Below are 18788 nucleotides of genomic sequence, written 5' to 3'. Positions count from 1 at the left end.
ACATGTAAACTCCATGGAGATGTTTCACTGGTTGGGTGCAACTTGATGATCACCGTGTTGTAAGGCAACAATGACAACTAATAAGCTAATATGTCAGTTACATTCATAAAAGTTATCTCTAGGAGTCAGGTTTCCAGAATGTTCCCCTTCCTTTTACAGATGTCAAATGAGCAGCGATAGGGAGCATCTTCTTCTTTTCTAAGTAAAGGTCAAATTAGAGTTCATGCGGTTGTGTAGGTGCAGTAGCCTCAATTCAATACTTCTATAAATGTAATATATGTTGTCATCGCTGAGAGACTTTTTTTGTTGTATAGTTTTCCACCATCTTGTAAAGATTTATTCGCATTCCTTTTAAGTGCTGACTCCATCTATTACTTTTACACTAGTTGATCAAATATTCATATATGGTTCACAACTTGACAGGACAATAAAACACAGACCAAACATAGATCTGTGATGACCACATAACCAGATGTGAATACCTTGCAAACTATCTTTAGGACATCCATGATTAATTTTTTCGATGAAAGACCTTCTCATTTTTTTACTGGATTTGTTATTTCTGCGTTGTTCATTAAAACTTTTTAAAATGTAATTATATTGTATTGCTGTTGCCAGTGTTGGACTGGAGTTCCTTGGGTCCACCAGAGGAAATTAGTGCCCACCCTCCATCTATGAAGAACATGTGCATGTACACTTTTAATTTCATTGTAATTGTTATCATTGTACACTATGGACATATCATCAATAACGTCTAATTGGTTATTTGTGAGTCAACCCATAAAAAATGGAACCTAGTGGCAAGTGATTGTCTTCAAACACACCTCCAATTAGGGATTGTCTTCTGCTGGACCGTTTAGGCTCAGTATTGTGTAAGAACCGTGGTCAGAAGTCTGGTGGGCCAGGTCGACAATGATTTTTGCCATATTTTATAACGACTATAAAAAGATTGGAATTGCTGGTACTCAGGTTGCATGTGGGCTATAATGTACTGTAGGTGTTCCCACTTCATTGTAGGAGTGCCTGACACTATTCCACTACTTGTACTATTCCAACTAGACACAAAAAGTCACAGGGACATGACTAATGGAGTAACATACACAGGACTGAAGACAGAGAGAAGAGTGAGTGAGAAGGGAGAGAAGAGCAGGGAAGCGTCCGTAGGTTCACTAGGCACCAAAAAATTACCTGCATGACTTCCATAACTGACTATACCCAGTGACTGTAAGAAGAGCAGATCTGGGGCACATACTTCTGCTCTAACTTCTGCTCTAACTGAAATAGTGTGCAAATGAAGAGAACATTAACATGTGTGAGACTAACTAGGTTTTGTTCAAACTAAATTCAATTTTCGAACTATATACCATCTACCTATATGTTACTATGTAACAAATACTTTCATTTCTTTGCATTATAGCGCTTATTCTTGAAGTGTGTATTTCATGCCAAGTTGGATCAATACTATTGTTCATAAAATATATTCCACAAGTGACTATGCCTGGGCAATTTGCACTAAAGGAACTTAGAATATATTGCATAGTTTTCCTAATATTACATGCGTTTCAAAGAAACCTGCTGCAGGCAGCAAGTTATAGAGCAGGAGGAGTTGAGGAGATTGATACAGTATATGGTCTTGTGGGAAATTATTCAATATAACTAGGAATTTATTGACTTAAAAACCCGCTAACTCTGGGATTATGAGTCCAGAGGGCAGTCCTTTCATTGAATGACTCCACCCACTAGACTCATAAATCCACTGTTTCATTTGCTTTCTTAGTGTCACCTTGGCTTTTGCTCTGTGAGTGTGCACCCATTATTCCTAAATATTAAATATGAGTCAATTCAGAATGAATCATTTAATCTGTATCGGCAAAAAGCACAAATTCCAGTTTAGCATTAGGTTGAGCATCTTAAACTGTATAACTACAATATGACAAAGATTTAAAAGTTGCACATATGAAATTTATTACGTAGATAAATAAAACACTATGAAGGGATGGGGGAAGACAAAATTAAAGGTGGAGAAGATCCCATTTTGAGATTTCTCTAATCTTCAATCATTTACACTCTTTACTCTTCGCTTTCCTTCTGCAAGTGAAAAAAAGAAAAATATATTAAACTCACATAGCTTTTGAAAATATGTCACATAAAGTAATAGATAATAAAATATTACCTTTCCACCGATGTCACGGCTCTTGACTCTCAGCTTATTCACTTGGGACTCAGCAATGTCGGCTCTCTCCTCAGCCTCTTCAAGCTCATGCTGAACCTTCCTGAAGCGGCCCAAGTGAGAATTGGCTTGTTCCTCCTAAAAACGTCAGTGCACAATAATCAAAGATTAATGCTATTTTTTTGTTAACACACAACTTCAAGTAAAATTTCTACAGCTAGGTTTTACTTACGGATTCCTCAGCCTGTCTCTTGTAGGCCTTAACCTTCAGCTGCAGTTTGTCAACCAGATCCTGGAGTCTGAGAATATTCTTTCTGTCTTCCTCAGTCTGCAAACATAACATTCATTATTGTAATTGTAAAATTCAGGTTTATATAGTAAAACCATTGGTCATAGAAATCGTAGATGATGTACAAGTATCTTCTTTTTTTACCTGGTAGCTCAGTTCCTTCACTCTCCTCTCATATTTGCGAACACCTTTGACTGCTTCAACTCCACGTTTCTGTTCATTTTCCAGCTCATTTTCCAGTTCACGCACCTGTGGAAAAGATTGTTATAAACTATAGCTTTTTCTTTGCATAATTGTATTACCAAATAATCTATACTGTAAAATGATGTGTACCCTTGATTCCAGTTTCTGGAGCTGCTTCTTGCCACCCTTCATTGCCAGCTGTTCAGCTTCATCCAGACGATGCTGCAGGTCCTTCACTGTCTGTTCAAGGTTCTTCTTCATTCTTTCCAAGTGAGCACTAGTGTCCTGCTCCTTCTTCAGTTCTTCTGCCATAAGAGCGGCCTTAAGAACAATAAAGCAGCAATGAGGTTGGGATCAAATAAAAATATCTACGCCAGTAGCATAAAAGAGCAGACTTACATCGGTGATGGCCTTCTTGGCTTTTTCTTCAGCATTTCTTGATTCCTGAACAGATTCCTCTACTTCATTCTGGAGCTGAGCAATGTCGCTTTCCAGCTTCTTCTTGCTGTTGATCAGGCTGGTGTTCTAATGTAGAAAATATATTTTCTTAATATTGCACATGATCTATATGAATGTTTTTTTTTTTTGTTCTTGCAGCTCAGCAGAAGACCTTACCTGAGAGTGCAGGAGTTGAAGACGTTCACTGGCATCCAGAAGTTCCTGTTCTGCCATCTTGCGAGATCTCTCAGTCTGTTCCAGTGCAGCCCTGGACTCCTCAATTTCAGCTTGTTGCAAATTGTTTCTACGTTCAATGACGGCAACCTGTTCCTTCAGATCTTCCTGTCCTCTTACGGCATCATCCAGATGCAGTTGGGCATCCTGTGGGAAAAATGCCAGAATTTAAAACCAACTGTGCAATTTTTATTTTACTATTTTACTAGTACATAGGGTGGGAAGACAAAGACATTGACAGTATAATATTCAAATGTTAAGGTGGGAGGAATGACACACATTGGAGGGTGGCAATATAGGGAATATATAAATAAGTAGAGATCCGGTATTAAGGATTGTGTTTTATATACCTTATATTGTACTTGCACATTTCTGAGTTGTTTCTGTGCCTCTGCAGCTTGGCGGTTGGCATGGCTGAGTTGGATCTCAAGTTCATTCAAGTCGCCTTCCATCTTCTTCTTCAGTCTCAGAGCATCATTTCTGCTTCTGATTTCAGAGTCCAATGTGCTCTGCATGGTGTCGATGGCCCTCTGGCTGTTTCTCTTAAGCTGGTCAATTTCTTCATCCTTCTCTGCAATCTTCCTGTCCACTTCTGATTTAATCTGGTTAAGCTCAAGCTGGACACGCAGGATCTTGGCCTCCTCATGTTCCAATGATCCCTTTAAAAGTGAATCAAGAAAAATGTTTATGCAAATAAATATATATTACATACTTAAATATATATATTATATACATAATATATCTTAATAAGTTAAGGACGGTATAGAAGGTGTAAAAGTTTTAGCAATATACCTCGGCTTCCTCCAGAGCAGCCTGCAGATCACCCTTTTCCTGCTCAACCTGTTTTTTGGCCTTCTCTAATTCATTGACAGATTTTCCAGTCTCACCAATCTGTTCAGTCAGATCTGAGATCTCCTCTAAAAAAAGGAGAAGAAATACATGTTAACATTACAAATTATGAACCGAATATATAAAAAGTCAAAGTATTGATCATAGCTAAGTCTTCTTGTCAATAAATCTAATATTTTATCCATTTTACAACACTGATTTACAAATCTAAGAAGTCAACTGTTTAGGCAAGAAAAAATAAGATAAATTGTTATGAAATAAACATACGTTGCAAGTTCTTGTTTTCGCGTTTCAAGGTCTCAACTTGTTCCAGGGCTTCTTCGTAAGCGTTCTTCAACTTGAAGATTTCAGTGCTCAAGCTGCGGGCTTCTTTCTGGGCAGCCTCAAGCTCAGCCTGTCCCTCTTCATACTTCTGTTTCCATTCAACCAGGACCTTTACAGATTAATTAAAACATATCCCATAAATATATATATATCTGCCTAGGAGTCAGCTGTGTTTTAATATTTCAGTGGTGAGCTGGCAAATCTACCTTATCAAAGTTCCTCTGCTTCTTGTCAAGAGCAGCTGCTGCACCGTTTGCTCTCTCCACATCAACCATGAGGTCCTCCACTTCAGCCTGCAGCCTCTGCTTGGTCTTTTCCAAAGAGCCACACTTGGAGTTTACAGCTTCTACCTGTTCTTCAGCATCCTGTAGGCGCTGAGCCAGCTTCTTCCTGCAAGTACATAGAACAAATATATCGTTGAAATATATTTTTTTCTAGAAATGTATTCTAAAAGTGTAGTGATCAGTTTTATTGTGTTGGAACTTACTTGGCATCTTCCAGCTCCTCTGTGCGCTGAATGGCATCTGTTTCATATTTGGTCCTCCATTGGGCAACCTCACCATTTGCTTTGGACAAAGCACGTTGGAGTTCAGCCTTGGCTTCTTGTTCTTCTTCATATTGCTCACGGAGCAAGTCGTTGTCGTGGCGAGCAGATTGAAGGGCATGAGCAAGGGCATTCTTAGCCTAAAATATATAGAGAGATGTTGTTTGTTAAAACAAAACTAATCTTCTCAAACTTTTACAGCTGGACCTGAATCAGCTTTATATGAATACCTTTGATTCCTCCTCAAGTTGTCTCTTGAGCTCCTCCACCTGCTGAGTGAATCCCTGCTTTCCTCGGGAAAGCTGAGAGATCAGCGCTTCCTTCTCCTCAAGTTGACGAGACAGCTCACCTAGAATTATGGAAAGAGCAGATGTCCCACTTTTAAAATATTTAATTTGTTTTAGAGCTGTGTCTTCAGAGTCTATTGGCAATGGACTATTAATGGTTTATATACCGTTTTTTATTATTGTTGTTAGCAATAATTTATTTTTGTACTTTTCCTTTATTCTATTTTTTTTTTTACACTTTATTTGTTGCAGTCAGAGCTGGGAGATAAGGTGGGACCATACAAAGTAAGTGACATTGAATGCTTTGTGTCTCAGAAAATATTTATAGAAAGGTATAGAGTCATGAGAGGTAATTTTTCAGTTTTTGTGTAGTTACTTTAGCTGATATAGATAATATTTACTGTTAAATAGAAACACGATAACATTCACGATAACATCCATTGATGACTACACTGAAAATATTACATCCATCGTGTTTATTTTCTACAAAATTATAGTACTATGATATGAATGTGTTAATTTACCATTCTCTGTCTGGAAACGTGCTCTTTGGGTTGTGAGGTCATTAATCAAACGCTGATGTTCATCATCCTTAGACTTTACTTCACTGAGTTGGTCCTCAACTACACGGTTGACCTTCTCAAGGTTGGCCTACAAAAACAAATATTAATTTGAGTTTTTTCACAATTTAAGGATAATCATGGAAAATGCATCAAGGACATGGCATTACCTTAGATTTAGAGACGCTCTCCAGGTTGCTGGCAAGGTCATCAACTTCCATTTTCAGCTCGCTCTTTTCTTTCTCCAGTTTTTGCTTCACACGTTGTAGGTTATCAATCTGTTCCCCAAGTTCAGCAACACTGTCGGCATGCTTCTTGCGCAGGGCAGCAGCTGTGGCTTCATGCTGAAGGGTGGATTCTTCCAGATCACGTCTGACTTTCTGGAATTCGGCTTCACGCTTCTTATTCAGCTCAATCTGGGAAGATGTTGCACCTCCAGCCTCTTCAAGTCTTTCGCTTATTTCTTCAAGTTCTCTAGAAAGATCAGCTCTCTGCTTTTCAACCTTGGCACGAGCTGCACGCTCAGCTTCAATTTCTTCTTCAAGTTCTTCAATACGAGCCTAGACAACAGCAGTTGGTTGGTGTATTACATTTAATACAATTTAGAGTACATGTTATTATGACATGAATTTGTCTTCCAAGGCTTTACCTGCAGTTCTTTGATCTTTTTCTGCAGTTGTGACCCCAGGGATTGTTCATCCTCTACTTTACTTTGCAGCTGGCTTATTTCAAAGTCTTTCCTATAAAGGACAAATATTATGCATTAAAAATATCAGCATTATGAAAACATCTTTGTTAAAGGTGTAAACTACTAAGTACATACTTTTTAAGTTTTTCCTCAGTTTGTTGTTTGTCATTTTCAAGATCCATGACTGTTTCCTGGGACAGTTTGAGGTCACCTTCAAGCTTTCTCTTAGATCTTTCAAAATCAAGACGAAGTTTCTTCTCTTGTTCAAGAGAACCTTCCAGCTAAATGGATAGAAAATATGTAATTTTTTCCTTATAAAATAAGAATGATTCAAATGCACTAGTATCTAAATACTCACATCATCTACTTGCTGCTCTAGCTTTGTCTTGGCTTTTGTCAAAGAGCTAACTTTATCTTCCTCAGCCTGAAGGTCATCAAGAGTTTGTTGGTGAGCTTCTTGGAGAGCCTTCTTCTCCTTGGAGACTTTAGAGATATTTTCATCAAGAGTTGCCAATTCTTCTGTAAGGTTTTTAACCTATACATAAAAGAGTAAGTTGAGCTAAAAGAAACACTTTTTAATGTACATTAAAAAGAAAACTATTCTCATTGTTGACTATACCTTGTTTTCTGTGGCATGCTTTTCCTTTTCAACTTTAGCCAGGGTAAGTTCCAAATCATCAATGTCTTTCTTCAGCTCAGAGCATTCATCCTCTAATTTCCTCTTTTTGGCAGTCAGTTCAGCGTTGCTTTCTTCTTCATCTTCAAGTCTCTCATTGATCTCCTTAATCTTTGACTCCAACTGGATCTTATTCTTGATGAGTCCTTCACATCTTTCCTCAGAATCAACCAGAGTCTCAGATTCCTACAAAAAAAAAAAAAAATGCATATAAGCCAAATGTTTATTATACAATAAACTGATATAAGGATATTTTAATATATGCAAATCTGTTTACCGATTGGACTTGGAGAAGTAAGTCATTCTTTTCTTGTACCAGTGAAACCAGTTTTTCTTCTACTTCCTTCCTCTTGGCTTCTGACTTAACCAGAGCTTCTTTTGTCTTCTCAAACTCCTCTTTCATGTTTGCCATCTCTTTTTCTGTCTCGGCACTCTGCAGAAGAGGCTTGATCTTGAAGTACAGCTTCATCCATGGCCAGTGTTTGACATTCATGAAGGATCTGACATTGTACTGGATGATAAATATAGCTTCCCTGTTTGAAGAAATGGATATAGTTTTAGATTTTCCAACAACGCAATTGGTAGGATTCAAATGTATAATTGAAAAGAAAAATACCTTCTCTCCATCATCTTCTTAAACTCAATTCTCATCAAGTAACCTCTGCAAAGAGCCTGAGTATTAGTGATCAGTTGTGCCAACTTTTCATCTCTCATCTCTTCCAGGGTACCCAGGAGACCAGCTTTGAAGAACACCTTCAGCAATAAAAAAGAAATGAGCATTTAAGTTCTAATAAGAGCAAAAGGCAGATTTAGGCCTCATGCACACGACCGTATTTTTTCCCACCCGTAAATACTGGCGTAAATACGGGTCCGGTGTCACACGTATTCCACCCGTTTTGCACCAGTATTTACGAACCCGTGCTCGTAAATATGGGTCCGGTGTCACACGTATTCCACCCGTATTTACGAGCACGTTTTTGGCGGCAAAATAGCACTGCACTAATCGGCAGCCCCTTCTCTCTATCAGTGCAGGATAGAGAGAAGGGACAGCCTTTTCTGTAATAAAAGTTAAAGAAATTCATACTTACCCGGCCGTTGTCTTGGTGACGCGTCCCTCTCTTCACATCCAGCCCGACATCCCTGGATGACGCGGCAGTCCATGTGACCGCTGCAGCCTGTGATTGACCTGTGATTGGCTGCAGCGGTCACATGGCCTGAAGCGTCATCCAGGACGTCGGGCCGGATGTCGAGAGGGACGCGTCACCAAGGCAACGGGCGGGAGACCGGACTGGAGGAAGCAGGAAGTTGCCGGTAAGTATGAACGTCTTTTATTTTTATTTTTTACAGGTTTATACTGATCGGTAGTCACTGTCCAGGGTGCTGAAAGAGTTACTGCCGATCAGTTAACTCTTTCAGCTCCCTGGACAGTGACTATTTACTGACGTCGCTTAGCAACGCTGCCGTAATGACGGGTGCACACATGTAGCCACCCGTCATTACGAGAGCTCCATAGACTTCTATGGACTGTCCGTGCCGTTATTACGGCCAGAAATAGGACATGTTCTATCTTTTTTAACGGAACGGGCACCTTCCCGTGAGAAAACGGGAAGGCACCCGTCGCCAATAGAAGTCTATGAGCCCGTTATTACGGGTCGTGATTACGACCCGTAATAACGGGAGTTTTTCCGGTCGTGTGCATGAGGCCTTACCAAAATGTCTGACAGCAATGAACTATATACCTTAGTGTGTCCAAATTTGTATTGAGTGTGGTCAACGTCAATGGAGCCCAAGAGTTTCTCAGCCGCCTTCTTGCTGTCAATGAACTGCCCATCAGGAATAGCACTGGCATTCAGTACCTTGTAACTAGCAAACAAAAGTAAAAGGGAAAAACAGGTCAATATCAATGTTTTCAGTAGTTCTAATCCATAATATATGATATAACTAAAGTATTATTTTTTCTAATTAGTGAAATCATTGTGTATAGAGCTGTTCTGGAATGAGAAAAAGAAAATTACCGTTGCTTAAAGTCAGCGTAGAGGATTCTGCTTGGGAATCCCTTTCTGCAAATCCTAATACCTTCCAAAACACCGTTACATCTCAACTGGTGGATGATCAAATGGTTGTCCATAATACCTGAAAGAATACAATTCATATGATCAACAATACTTCTCAATTTTAATGTTCTTAAACAGTTAAAGGGAACCTGTTACCAGCATTTCACCTATCGAACTCTCCTCACCCCTCACGGGCCATTTCTGTCAAGCGTTCATTGCCGTTATCCCCTCTCCTAAACCTCTTGCGACCGTAAATAACAGTCTGGAAACATTTTGCAGAGTTATTTTATGGTATTAATCCGTCAGCCTCGTTCGTTCGTTCGTTCGTTCGTTCGTTCGTTCGTTCGTTCGTTCGTTCCTCTTCTTATGCCAGCCCACCACCAAAAACTGGCCCGCCCTGAATGCTAAAATCTAATTTTAAATAGCGCGCATGCACCTTTCATGTATGGTCCGATACCCTTCCCTGCTTCATCCAGGCCTCAAATCTATTTAATGCGCATGGGCCACTATGGTGTCTCGTTGTGCGCACGCACCAGAACATTGATGCGCAAGTGCAGGATTTCGTGTGTGCTGGGGGGAGGTGAGGAGCTCTCAATCAAAAGTAAGGAGGCGGGGTTAACTCGGAAAGGCTTTTGGAATGAAGATATGACTCTTTTATGCTCATTAGCATACGGTGTGGGAACACCAAAAAATGGAACACGTACAAAGCCTACTTAACAGATAATTATAGGTTACATCAAAATTATTTTTCACCCACTTCCACCAGATATTGATGGTTTAATAGGTGAAATGCTGGTGACAGGCTCCCTTTAAATAGAAATGCCTATATCATTACCTGGGGTCTTGGTCTCATTAGGGATCAGACAACGTACAAAGTGAGGATGGGTGCTTCTCAGAGTGGACATCAGCTTGTTCAAGTTTTCCTGAAGCAGACACAAAATAATATACAATTAATTGAATTGAGAATTCTGCTGAACATCTTATGTTACATTACACAAGGAAGTCATGGAATTACATATCCATATAATGTTGTAATTACTATTAGTTATACGGACCCTGAACAGTGCAGACACAGTCTGGAAAGAGGATCCCTTCTTCTTCTTTCCTCCTTTGCCACTGGATTCAGCTACATGACAGAATAGAAAAATATTAATGACCATCTTTATCATACAGACCACATTCTCTTTTCTCTCAATACAAAGTCTCAATATAAAGGAAGAATGTACCACTCACCTTCAGGATTATTAATGCTGGAATACAGGTAGGCCAGCAGTTTAACAGAGGATTTCTGGTAGAGCTGGATAACAGATTCGTTCAGTGGATCCTTATTCTTGTCGAGCCAGCCAGAGATGTTGTAATCCACAGTACCAGCATAATGCACCAGAGAGAAGTGAGCTTCAGCCTTTCCTTTGCCAGGCTTGGGCTTCTCAAAGTTCTTGCACTTGCCAAGATGCTGTTCATAAAGCTTGCTCGTGAAGGATGTGTCAGTGGCTTTGGGGAACATGCACTCCTCTTCAAGGATGGAGAAAATACCCATGGGCTGAAAGCGCAAATGAAAAGGGTGTTTATTTTCTGAATACAATTTAGATATTTAATAAAGACCAATAAAAATCTGTTTATGGGAGCTTACCTTCTCAATGAGCTCAATGCAGGCAGCCAGATCCATACCAAAGTCAATGAACTCCCAGTCAATACCTTCCTTCTTGTATTCTTCTTGTTCCAGGACGAACATGTGATGGTTGAAGAACTGCTGCAGTTTCTCATTGGTGAAGTTGATGCAGAGCTGTTCCAAGCTGTTGAACTGTAATTGATAGAAATCATATGAGAAGATGCAGTCTGGTTGGCTTTTTTGGACTCATAAGGATGGAATAGGTGGAACACTTACATCAAAGATTTCAAATCCAGCAATATCCAGCACACCAATGAAGTATTGTCTTGGCTGCTTGGTGTCCAGCTGTTGGTTGATACGAGTGACCATCCACAAGAACAATTTCTCAAAGACGGACTTACTGAGGGCACCAACGGCGTTGTTGACCTGAGGAGGAAAATACAACAGTGTTCACAGCGAGTGGTTTTAGAATTTGTTTAACTCTTTCTTACATTTTCTTCTTAATGTACCTGGGGCACGGTCTGTCCCTTGGTGACAAATTCATTTCCGACCTTTACTCTTGGGTAGCACAAAGCCTTTAGCAAGTCAGCAGAGTTCAAGCCCATCAAATATCCAAGTTTGTCAGCAACTGAATTTAGTGTACATTGCACCATGTTATTGTTAGTGGAGGGTAAAAGAGAACAATTCACAGCTATCTTATTGCATAATGAAAAGAATTGCTAACCTTCAGTGCCATCTGGCTCAGCCTGTTCCTCCCTCTGTTTCTGCTTGAACTTCATGCTACCATGGTGAATGACTGCACCAGTCATTTTGTAGATGCCAAGCTTCTCATCTTGATTGAATCCCAGGATGTCAATAGCAGTCTATTAGAAAATAACAGTATGATAGTAGTGAAGCATTGACATGAGTGACCATTCTTAATCGGACATTCGGCAATAATCTTTTCTTTAGAGTACCAGGTACTTACATCTGTGGCTATCAATTCCTCCTCATCATCAATACTCTTCACAACAATTTCACCCTGGCTGATACAAGGGTAGTCATATGGGTTGGTGGTGACGAGGAGCATTTCTAAATACAACAAGAACATAATCCAATATGTGAACATGACATATTTGCTATATGAACATTATATTAGTATTTCATTGACTAGACCTGTGGATCACAGCACTTTCTTATGTAAATAATCTGTATATTATTGGATTAAAGAAAATTTAGGATCTACTCATTGCACTGTAATCTGTTCAAAATCCTATAATTCAGTTCAAGTCACTTTTGAAAAGTAAACATACCAACAATCTCTGGTTTCTTGTTTGTCAAGATCTGGTAGAAGATGTGGTAGCTTCTTTCAGCTGAGAGCTGGAATGTGACTCTGGACTTTTCCAGCAGATCTGTAGTTGTATATAGAATGGGTCATTTAAACACATGCCATAAACCACAATAAGTCAAAGAAGCTTAAGGAATTCATTTCTTACATGTTTCAATATCAGCAGAAGACAGTTTTCCGGTGGTTCCGAAGTGGATTCTGATAAATTTACCCTAAACGAGACACAGGTCTGAGTTTAAAGCTTATGAATTATTTTGATAAGATTTCATACATTATGTGTATAGATTTATACTTACAAAACGAGAGGAGTTATCATTTCTCACGGTCTTGGCATTACCGAAGGCTTCCAGCAGAGGGTTAGCCTGGATAATTTGATCTTCCAGTGTTCCCTTTAGGATGTAAAAATATATTAGTTTAGTTTCTTCAGGTTCCATCATTATGGTTAATCCTTGATATATTGTATGAGTACAAATGTTCGGTTCTCATCAGTTACAAATAGTTTGTAGACCACAAAGTAGAGGCTATAGAACCATTATATTATGTTGGGCCCCCACCGATCATATACTGATGACGGTATCCTGTGGATAGGTCATCAGTATGTAAAACCATCCCATGCCCGGTCCACCCCTATAATATTTACCTTGTTGCTGGCGGCGGCTTGTTCCTTCTTCTTTCCGGAATCTCCAATTGCTGCAATTGTTGCAAAGTACTGGATGACACGCTTGGTGTTTACAGTCTTTCCAGCACCAGATTCTCCACTGGAGGTAAAGGGGAGATCAAATACACCATGAATATATAGAACTCAAAAACATTGTTTATCTGAGAAATATATAGATGAAATTACTTACGTAATTAGGACAGACTGATTTTCACGATCTGCCAAAATGAAATGAACAGGTTATTAACATATATCCTGTGAAACTATCGTTTAATAAGTGAATGTTTGAAAGTAAAGTCTGTACCTGTTGACATGGCCTGATAGGCGTTATCAGAGATGGAGAAGATATGTGGTGGGGCCTCCATACGCTTCTTTCCTCTGTAGCCGGCTACCACCCTTGGGTCGTACACTGGCAGCCACTTGTAGGGGTTGACAGTGACACAGAAAAGCCCAGAGTAGGTCTGTAATAGATATAAGCACTTGGGATGAAAACATTTTATACCATATGAACTAAGTATATTGAGTAGTTTCATGTAAAATGTTTTTTTGAAGGTTCACAGGGAAAGGACCCAGAGTACCAGAATTAGGGCCAGGTTATGGATATTAGGTAATATTTTATTAGATGCACCGATCTTAAGTTAAACGTATTTGGTAATATTGGGTGATAGCTTTAGAAACCATTTTAAACTAAAAAATAATCAGCGCTTAGACTTTAGCCCAATTAGCCACATGAAAAGGGGAAGATCATACTGCACACTTTGCTTTAGAAGTTATAATGTATGGATGAAAAAGTGGTCGTTTAATGGCGTTTTGATATTTTGTATTAGAAAATATATTGTAACTTTTATTTCAAAAGGGATGGTATTCTGTTGGCATCCAAAGATTCACAGATCAGAACTTTTCAGACTTACGTAGATCATCCAGGCTGCATAACGCTCTTTGAGGTTATAAAGCACAGAAGCCTCATTCAGGTGAGTCATCATGGCCATGTCTTCAATTTTGTCGTACTTAGGAGGATTTTGAGGGTAAACTTGGCTCTCTTTTACAGTTACAGTCTGGAAAATAGACAATATGTTTAGTTCTGCACCAGAAAAATACTTAACATGGCATCTGATTTATAAGATATATCATAATAATTACCCTCCCGTCATCAGTCTTCACGGTGATTTTTCCATCTTCCCTAGCGGTCACTAAACCTTTCACGTAGAGCTCCTTTACATCATCTACGTAGCAGGTGTTCTTGGCATCAAAGGGTTTGTTTTGAGCCTCCAGTCTCTCCTTATCTGATTTACGGAGGAACTGTGCGGCATCGCCGAAGACGGCCATTTCACCGTCACCCATGGTTGCTGGTTTCTGCAAGAGATATTTTGTACGACTCAGTATCTTTAGAAAACGGAACTCCCATCATATATACATTTATACATAAAACACATGCGAATATACATAAACACCTAAAACACAAAGACTAATCATATAGGTATTTCTAATTTTATTTTCAGAAGGCTCCATAATATATTTTTCTTAATAATATAATGATTCAGTATGGGATATGTTAAAATAGTACTTTAATTAGTATTATAGAAATGTAGTGCTAGTGAGGCCTTAGACAGACAGATGGTTGGTGAGACATCTGCCCATCCTCAGACCTACAGGGCAAATCATTATTTTTTTTTCTCAACCACTTTAAAATATACAGCCCTATTTTTTCCCCAAAATACTTTATTCACACCCAAATTTGGGAACTAATTCAGACGTATATGAGTGGAAAAAAAGGGTACAAAGACATGTACAGTAGAGTACCCATAGACTTCTATTGGGGAACAGTACTAAAATTGAGTCCCTTTAATATGTCGGGCAGGTTTATGTCTGAATACCTTTTTTGATAGTACTAAAAAGTGTGGGCTGGTATGCTTTTTAAAATAGCAGGAAACCACAAAACAGTGGTTAAGTTATAAAATATATGGGGGTAATTTTCATAATGGAAGTCAATGGCAGGAATATATACAAATTTATGGTTATAATTTTGCACAATATATGATTGAATAGTCTATGTTTGGATATATCTGAAGGAAAAAAAAGGCCAAAAAAAAAACTTCATTACCTCTTTAGGACAAGGACATAAACATGGTGTGGTCTAATATGTGGCCACCTTAGGCGCTGTTCACACGGTGGAATTTTTGCGGCGGGTCCCATTAATTTCAATGGGAGGCGGACGCTTCTTTTTTCAGCTAGCAGACAAAAGAAGCGTCCTGCCCGATCTTCGGGTCGACTCCACCCAAACCTCCGATTGAAGTGAATGGGAGTAAGAATAATATTTTAGCGTATTTTGCGGCAGAACCCGCCAAGCAAACTCCGTCGTGTAAACATAGCCTTATAGTGAGTGGCATGTAATTCTATTAGATTTATGTTTACTTTCCTAAAAAATATTTACCTGCACGAAAGGAAAGAGTGGACCTTTAATAATGAATGACCCGCTCTTTTAAACTTAGCTGTCCATTTGTGTAAATGTATTATAATCTGATCTAGATATATGGTAGCCACAAGGGAAACACTTGGAAGAAACGTACATGTGGCAAGCTTAAAACAAAGGTTGATGTCCAATCAGATGAGCATTACAGTGTTTTTTAATACTGGAATAGACAATTTACACTTTAATAGTATAAATGAATAACCACTGATCATGGAGGATTTTTAAGCATGTATGAATAATGTTGGGACGATGGATTTTTTTTTTGCGGGACGAGTTTTAGTTTTTATTGCCTTTATTTAATGTACCATACTGGGAAACGTTTAAAATGATCCTATGGGGTGGAATGAAAAAAAAAGCAATTCCGCCATTGTTTTTGGGGTTTTGTGTCTACAGCATTCACCCTGTGATAAAAATTCTGCTTTTCTGAGGGTCAATACAGTTATGGTAATACCAAATTTATATATTTGTTTTATGTTTTAGTACTTTTAGTTCTTTAACAAAATAAAAACAATTTGTTAAAAAAATAATTTGTATCGCCATATTCTAAAACCCATAACTTTGTTATTTTTTGTCTCAGGATATGTGTGAGGGTTTGATTTTGTAGGACGAGCTTTAGTTTTTATTAATTCTATGTAGCCTGCGACTTTTTGATGCCTTTTTCTCCATTTTTGGGAAGAGGCAAGGTGACCAAAAAACAGCAATTCTGACGTTTTTTATTCATTTATTTTTTACAGCGTTTGTCGTGCAGGATAAATATAGTTATATTGTAATTGTTTCAGACTTATAAATGCGGCGATTCTATTTTAAGGGAGCATGGGAAAAAGTTTTTTTTTAACTTTAATATTTTTTTTTATATTCCTAAAAACTTTCATTAAAAAAAATGATTTTTTTTTAGTCCCTCTGGCAGACTGAAACATGCTATTGTTTGATTGCTTGCACATTACACTGTAATACTTATGTATTGCAGTGTATTGTGCTTTGTGTCGGCTCTTATTAAGCCATTTAGACTTAATAGTAGGACCAAGATGGAAGCCTCAGGACCTCCATTAGGCCCCCAGGCTAGGAAGACAACCATCAGCACTTGTCATCACGCAGGAGGGGGCTGATGGGGTGACCCTCTCTCTAACTACTTAGTTTCCATGGTGGCGGCTGTTGACCGTGGCATCTAAGCGGTTAAATGGTTGAGATTGAAGTTATCTCCGATCCTGGCAGTTAGTGCAAGGTGTCAGCTGTAATATACAGCTGACACCTGCGGCATATGGAGCAGGATCAGCTTGTAAACCCGCTCCATATTCCCCCCTATCGACAATGACATATATTTATGTGAAATGTTGGTTTGGGGTTAGCTAATCTCTACAATATTGTCTTCTTGACTTGCTTAAAGGACAGTGCCTACTTGTTAGAAGAGTCCCTTGGCAAAAAAGAAGATCACAAACAATCCCCTTGTTGGGACCCCAGCAATCAGCTGTTATTTGGAGAGAAACTATGCAGCGTCACCACAGGGAAAATTAAGCTTTATAAAGGATAGGTCCTCCAGAACAAGAGATACACTTTGAAAATACTCTCCATTCTGGCCAACAAATGAGGATCCTGAACAGGGTACCCCTCTATTAACTCATTACTCCCTATTAGGTTCTATGAAAATGAGTTTTCTAAATTAGACAACCCTTGTAAGACTGTATTTGAAATTCCATCTTTTTAATTGAATAATATATGCTCATAGAGGAAGTCTAGCAAAACATACCTTTAACTCTTCAAGCCATTATACTGGACATAAATTTGTCTAATGTTGTAGCAATGGACAGTTCCCCCGAGCTGACCAGACAAAATAACAGAAAAACATAAAGACTCACCTTTTGTTGTCGAAGAGGGCGGAAAAAAATTGATGATCCCCCTCTAAAAGGAAGAAAGAAATAGAAAGAAAGAAAACAAATTTGAATAATTCACTTAAAAAGTAGATTTTCAAAAACAAAAAAAATCTGCAAGCAAATATCTTCCAAATTCACATAAGGGAAACTTAAACCACTAGGATTTCACTAAAGTATTATCTAGATGATTTGGTATATGACCGTGTACCTATTCCTCGTTCCCAAATGTAAACATTTTAAACATAATAGATTTGTTTTGATAAGGTCACATACACAGAAATAAAAGGAGGTATTCAATATTTTCCCCTCCACTAGTAATATTTTCATTGACTGGATTATTTGTCTCTAAGACATCGTGCACAGTACTCACCACCAACACAAATGTCACAAACGGGGGCCCCTCTGCCTACTTATATAGAGCAGCCCCTCTGCCTACTCCGCTTACTACAAGAAAGGAAGTGTCTTCAGATTTCCTTAAGTGTGCAACAAGCCCAAATCTTCAGTGCATCAGAAGTAAAAATAACCCACATACAGGAGTAGGAGGTCTGGATACCCTGCAGCTGCCACCTTTTAAATTAGATAACTATCAGGACTCATATAACCCAGTAATATTTTATAGAAATTCTGAGATTTGTTTATACAAACTAGAACTGATTTGATCCACAACATTGTGTAGTAAAATTCCAATTCTGATTTCTATAAATGTTTAACTAAAAGAAAGTTTACAACTTACTATTTATAGAAATGTCTTATATTTCCCTGCAGTGTAATTCTGGGACAGGTTTCATCTTACCTATTCCTTTCTTGCAACCAATGAAATTTCACATTGGGAAACAAAACACATGAGAACCTATAATTTCCTAAAATGTTTGAAACCTAAGCTAATTTTGGAATATAGGACAGAAACAAATGATTCCACAATTATTATTTGTAATTTTTATAAACACAGATAGCCAAACACAATGACTTTATCTACTTATTACAAAGGTTATAATCGAGATAATAAATATATGGATGTGTTATTTGTTTTTTTAATTAAAAAAAAAGAGAGAGAGAAAGAGGTGTGTGTGTGCGTGCGTGCGTGCGTGCGTGTGTGTGTATAAATTGAAAACAGTCAGCCCAGTTCATGTATGCAACTGTATAGATCCCCTCACAGGGTCACCATCAGGGTAAAATTATTTGGTCACTGTCCTTGAATATAACAGCCTACCTTAGGTGCGATTGTTCGCAGTAGAGTACATAAAGAAGGTTGATGGACATAATAGAAAGTTCAGTGGCCCTAACCGTTTGCCCATATGGGGCCCAGTTAGTTCTGATGACAGCCCCATTCCCTCATAAGTAGTACATATCCATGAATAGATCCCCCCTACAATATGATTAAGTAGTTATTATAAGTCCTCAGCTGGAGACTTCTCCGTGCTTTTAATTTGAGGATTAGTACCTCATAATCAGGTCATATTAAATATTGTGTAACTTTCTTAGTGATAGATCTATATTCATCACTAAGGCATTTTTGGAATAGATTTAATTTTTTGTCACAAAGCACGCACTAAATTCAGT

At 38.5% G+C, this 18788-nt stretch overlaps 2 protein-coding genes across 10 annotated transcripts in view; one reads left to right on the top strand and one right to left on the bottom strand.

Moving 5' to 3' along the window:
- Positions 1 to 18788, top strand: part of TEX28 (testis expressed 28) — a 210802-nt gene that overhangs the window by 115560 nt on the left and 76454 nt on the right. For 8 of the 9 annotated variants that reach the window (XM_075835443.1, XM_075835447.1, XM_075835446.1 and 5 more), the window contains one exon: positions 13747 to 13861. The exons of the other annotated variant lie outside the window; for it this stretch is intronic. The gene's annotated coding sequence lies outside the window, so the exon portion shown is untranslated. The remainder of the gene's footprint in view (positions 1 to 13746; positions 13862 to 18788) is intronic. 9 annotated transcript variants of the gene reach the window in all.
- On the bottom strand, positions 1941 to 14231 carry LOC142659368 (myosin heavy chain, skeletal muscle, adult-like). The gene is made up of 39 exons (XM_075835451.1): positions 14031 to 14231; positions 13802 to 13945; positions 13195 to 13351; positions 13081 to 13108; positions 12873 to 12990; positions 12529 to 12621; positions 12381 to 12444; positions 12198 to 12296; positions 11873 to 11976; positions 11630 to 11768; positions 11415 to 11533; positions 11182 to 11331; positions 10927 to 11097; positions 10530 to 10836; positions 10352 to 10422; positions 10132 to 10219; positions 9258 to 9375; positions 8982 to 9105; positions 7859 to 7995; positions 7520 to 7775; positions 7186 to 7428; positions 6925 to 7101; positions 6702 to 6847; positions 6528 to 6618; positions 6049 to 6438; positions 5843 to 5969; positions 5262 to 5380; positions 4975 to 5171; positions 4694 to 4877; positions 4431 to 4596; positions 4107 to 4231; positions 3665 to 3973; positions 3258 to 3461; positions 3042 to 3167; positions 2793 to 2963; positions 2604 to 2708; positions 2403 to 2498; positions 2174 to 2308; positions 1941 to 2088 (listed from the first exon to the last, which is right to left on the bottom strand). Exons 1-39 carry the CDS (start codon positions 14229 to 14231, stop codon positions 2071 to 2073), a joined length of 5817 nt encoding a protein of 1938 aa, XP_075691566.1. The 3' UTR covers positions 1941 to 2070.

This window comes from Rhinoderma darwinii, chromosome 8 (genome assembly GCF_050947455.1).
Source record: "Rhinoderma darwinii isolate aRhiDar2 chromosome 8, aRhiDar2.hap1, whole genome shotgun sequence".
NCBI lineage: Eukaryota > Metazoa > Chordata > Amphibia > Anura > Rhinodermatidae > Rhinoderma > Rhinoderma darwinii.
This window is presented reverse-complemented; position numbering and strand designations above follow the sequence as displayed.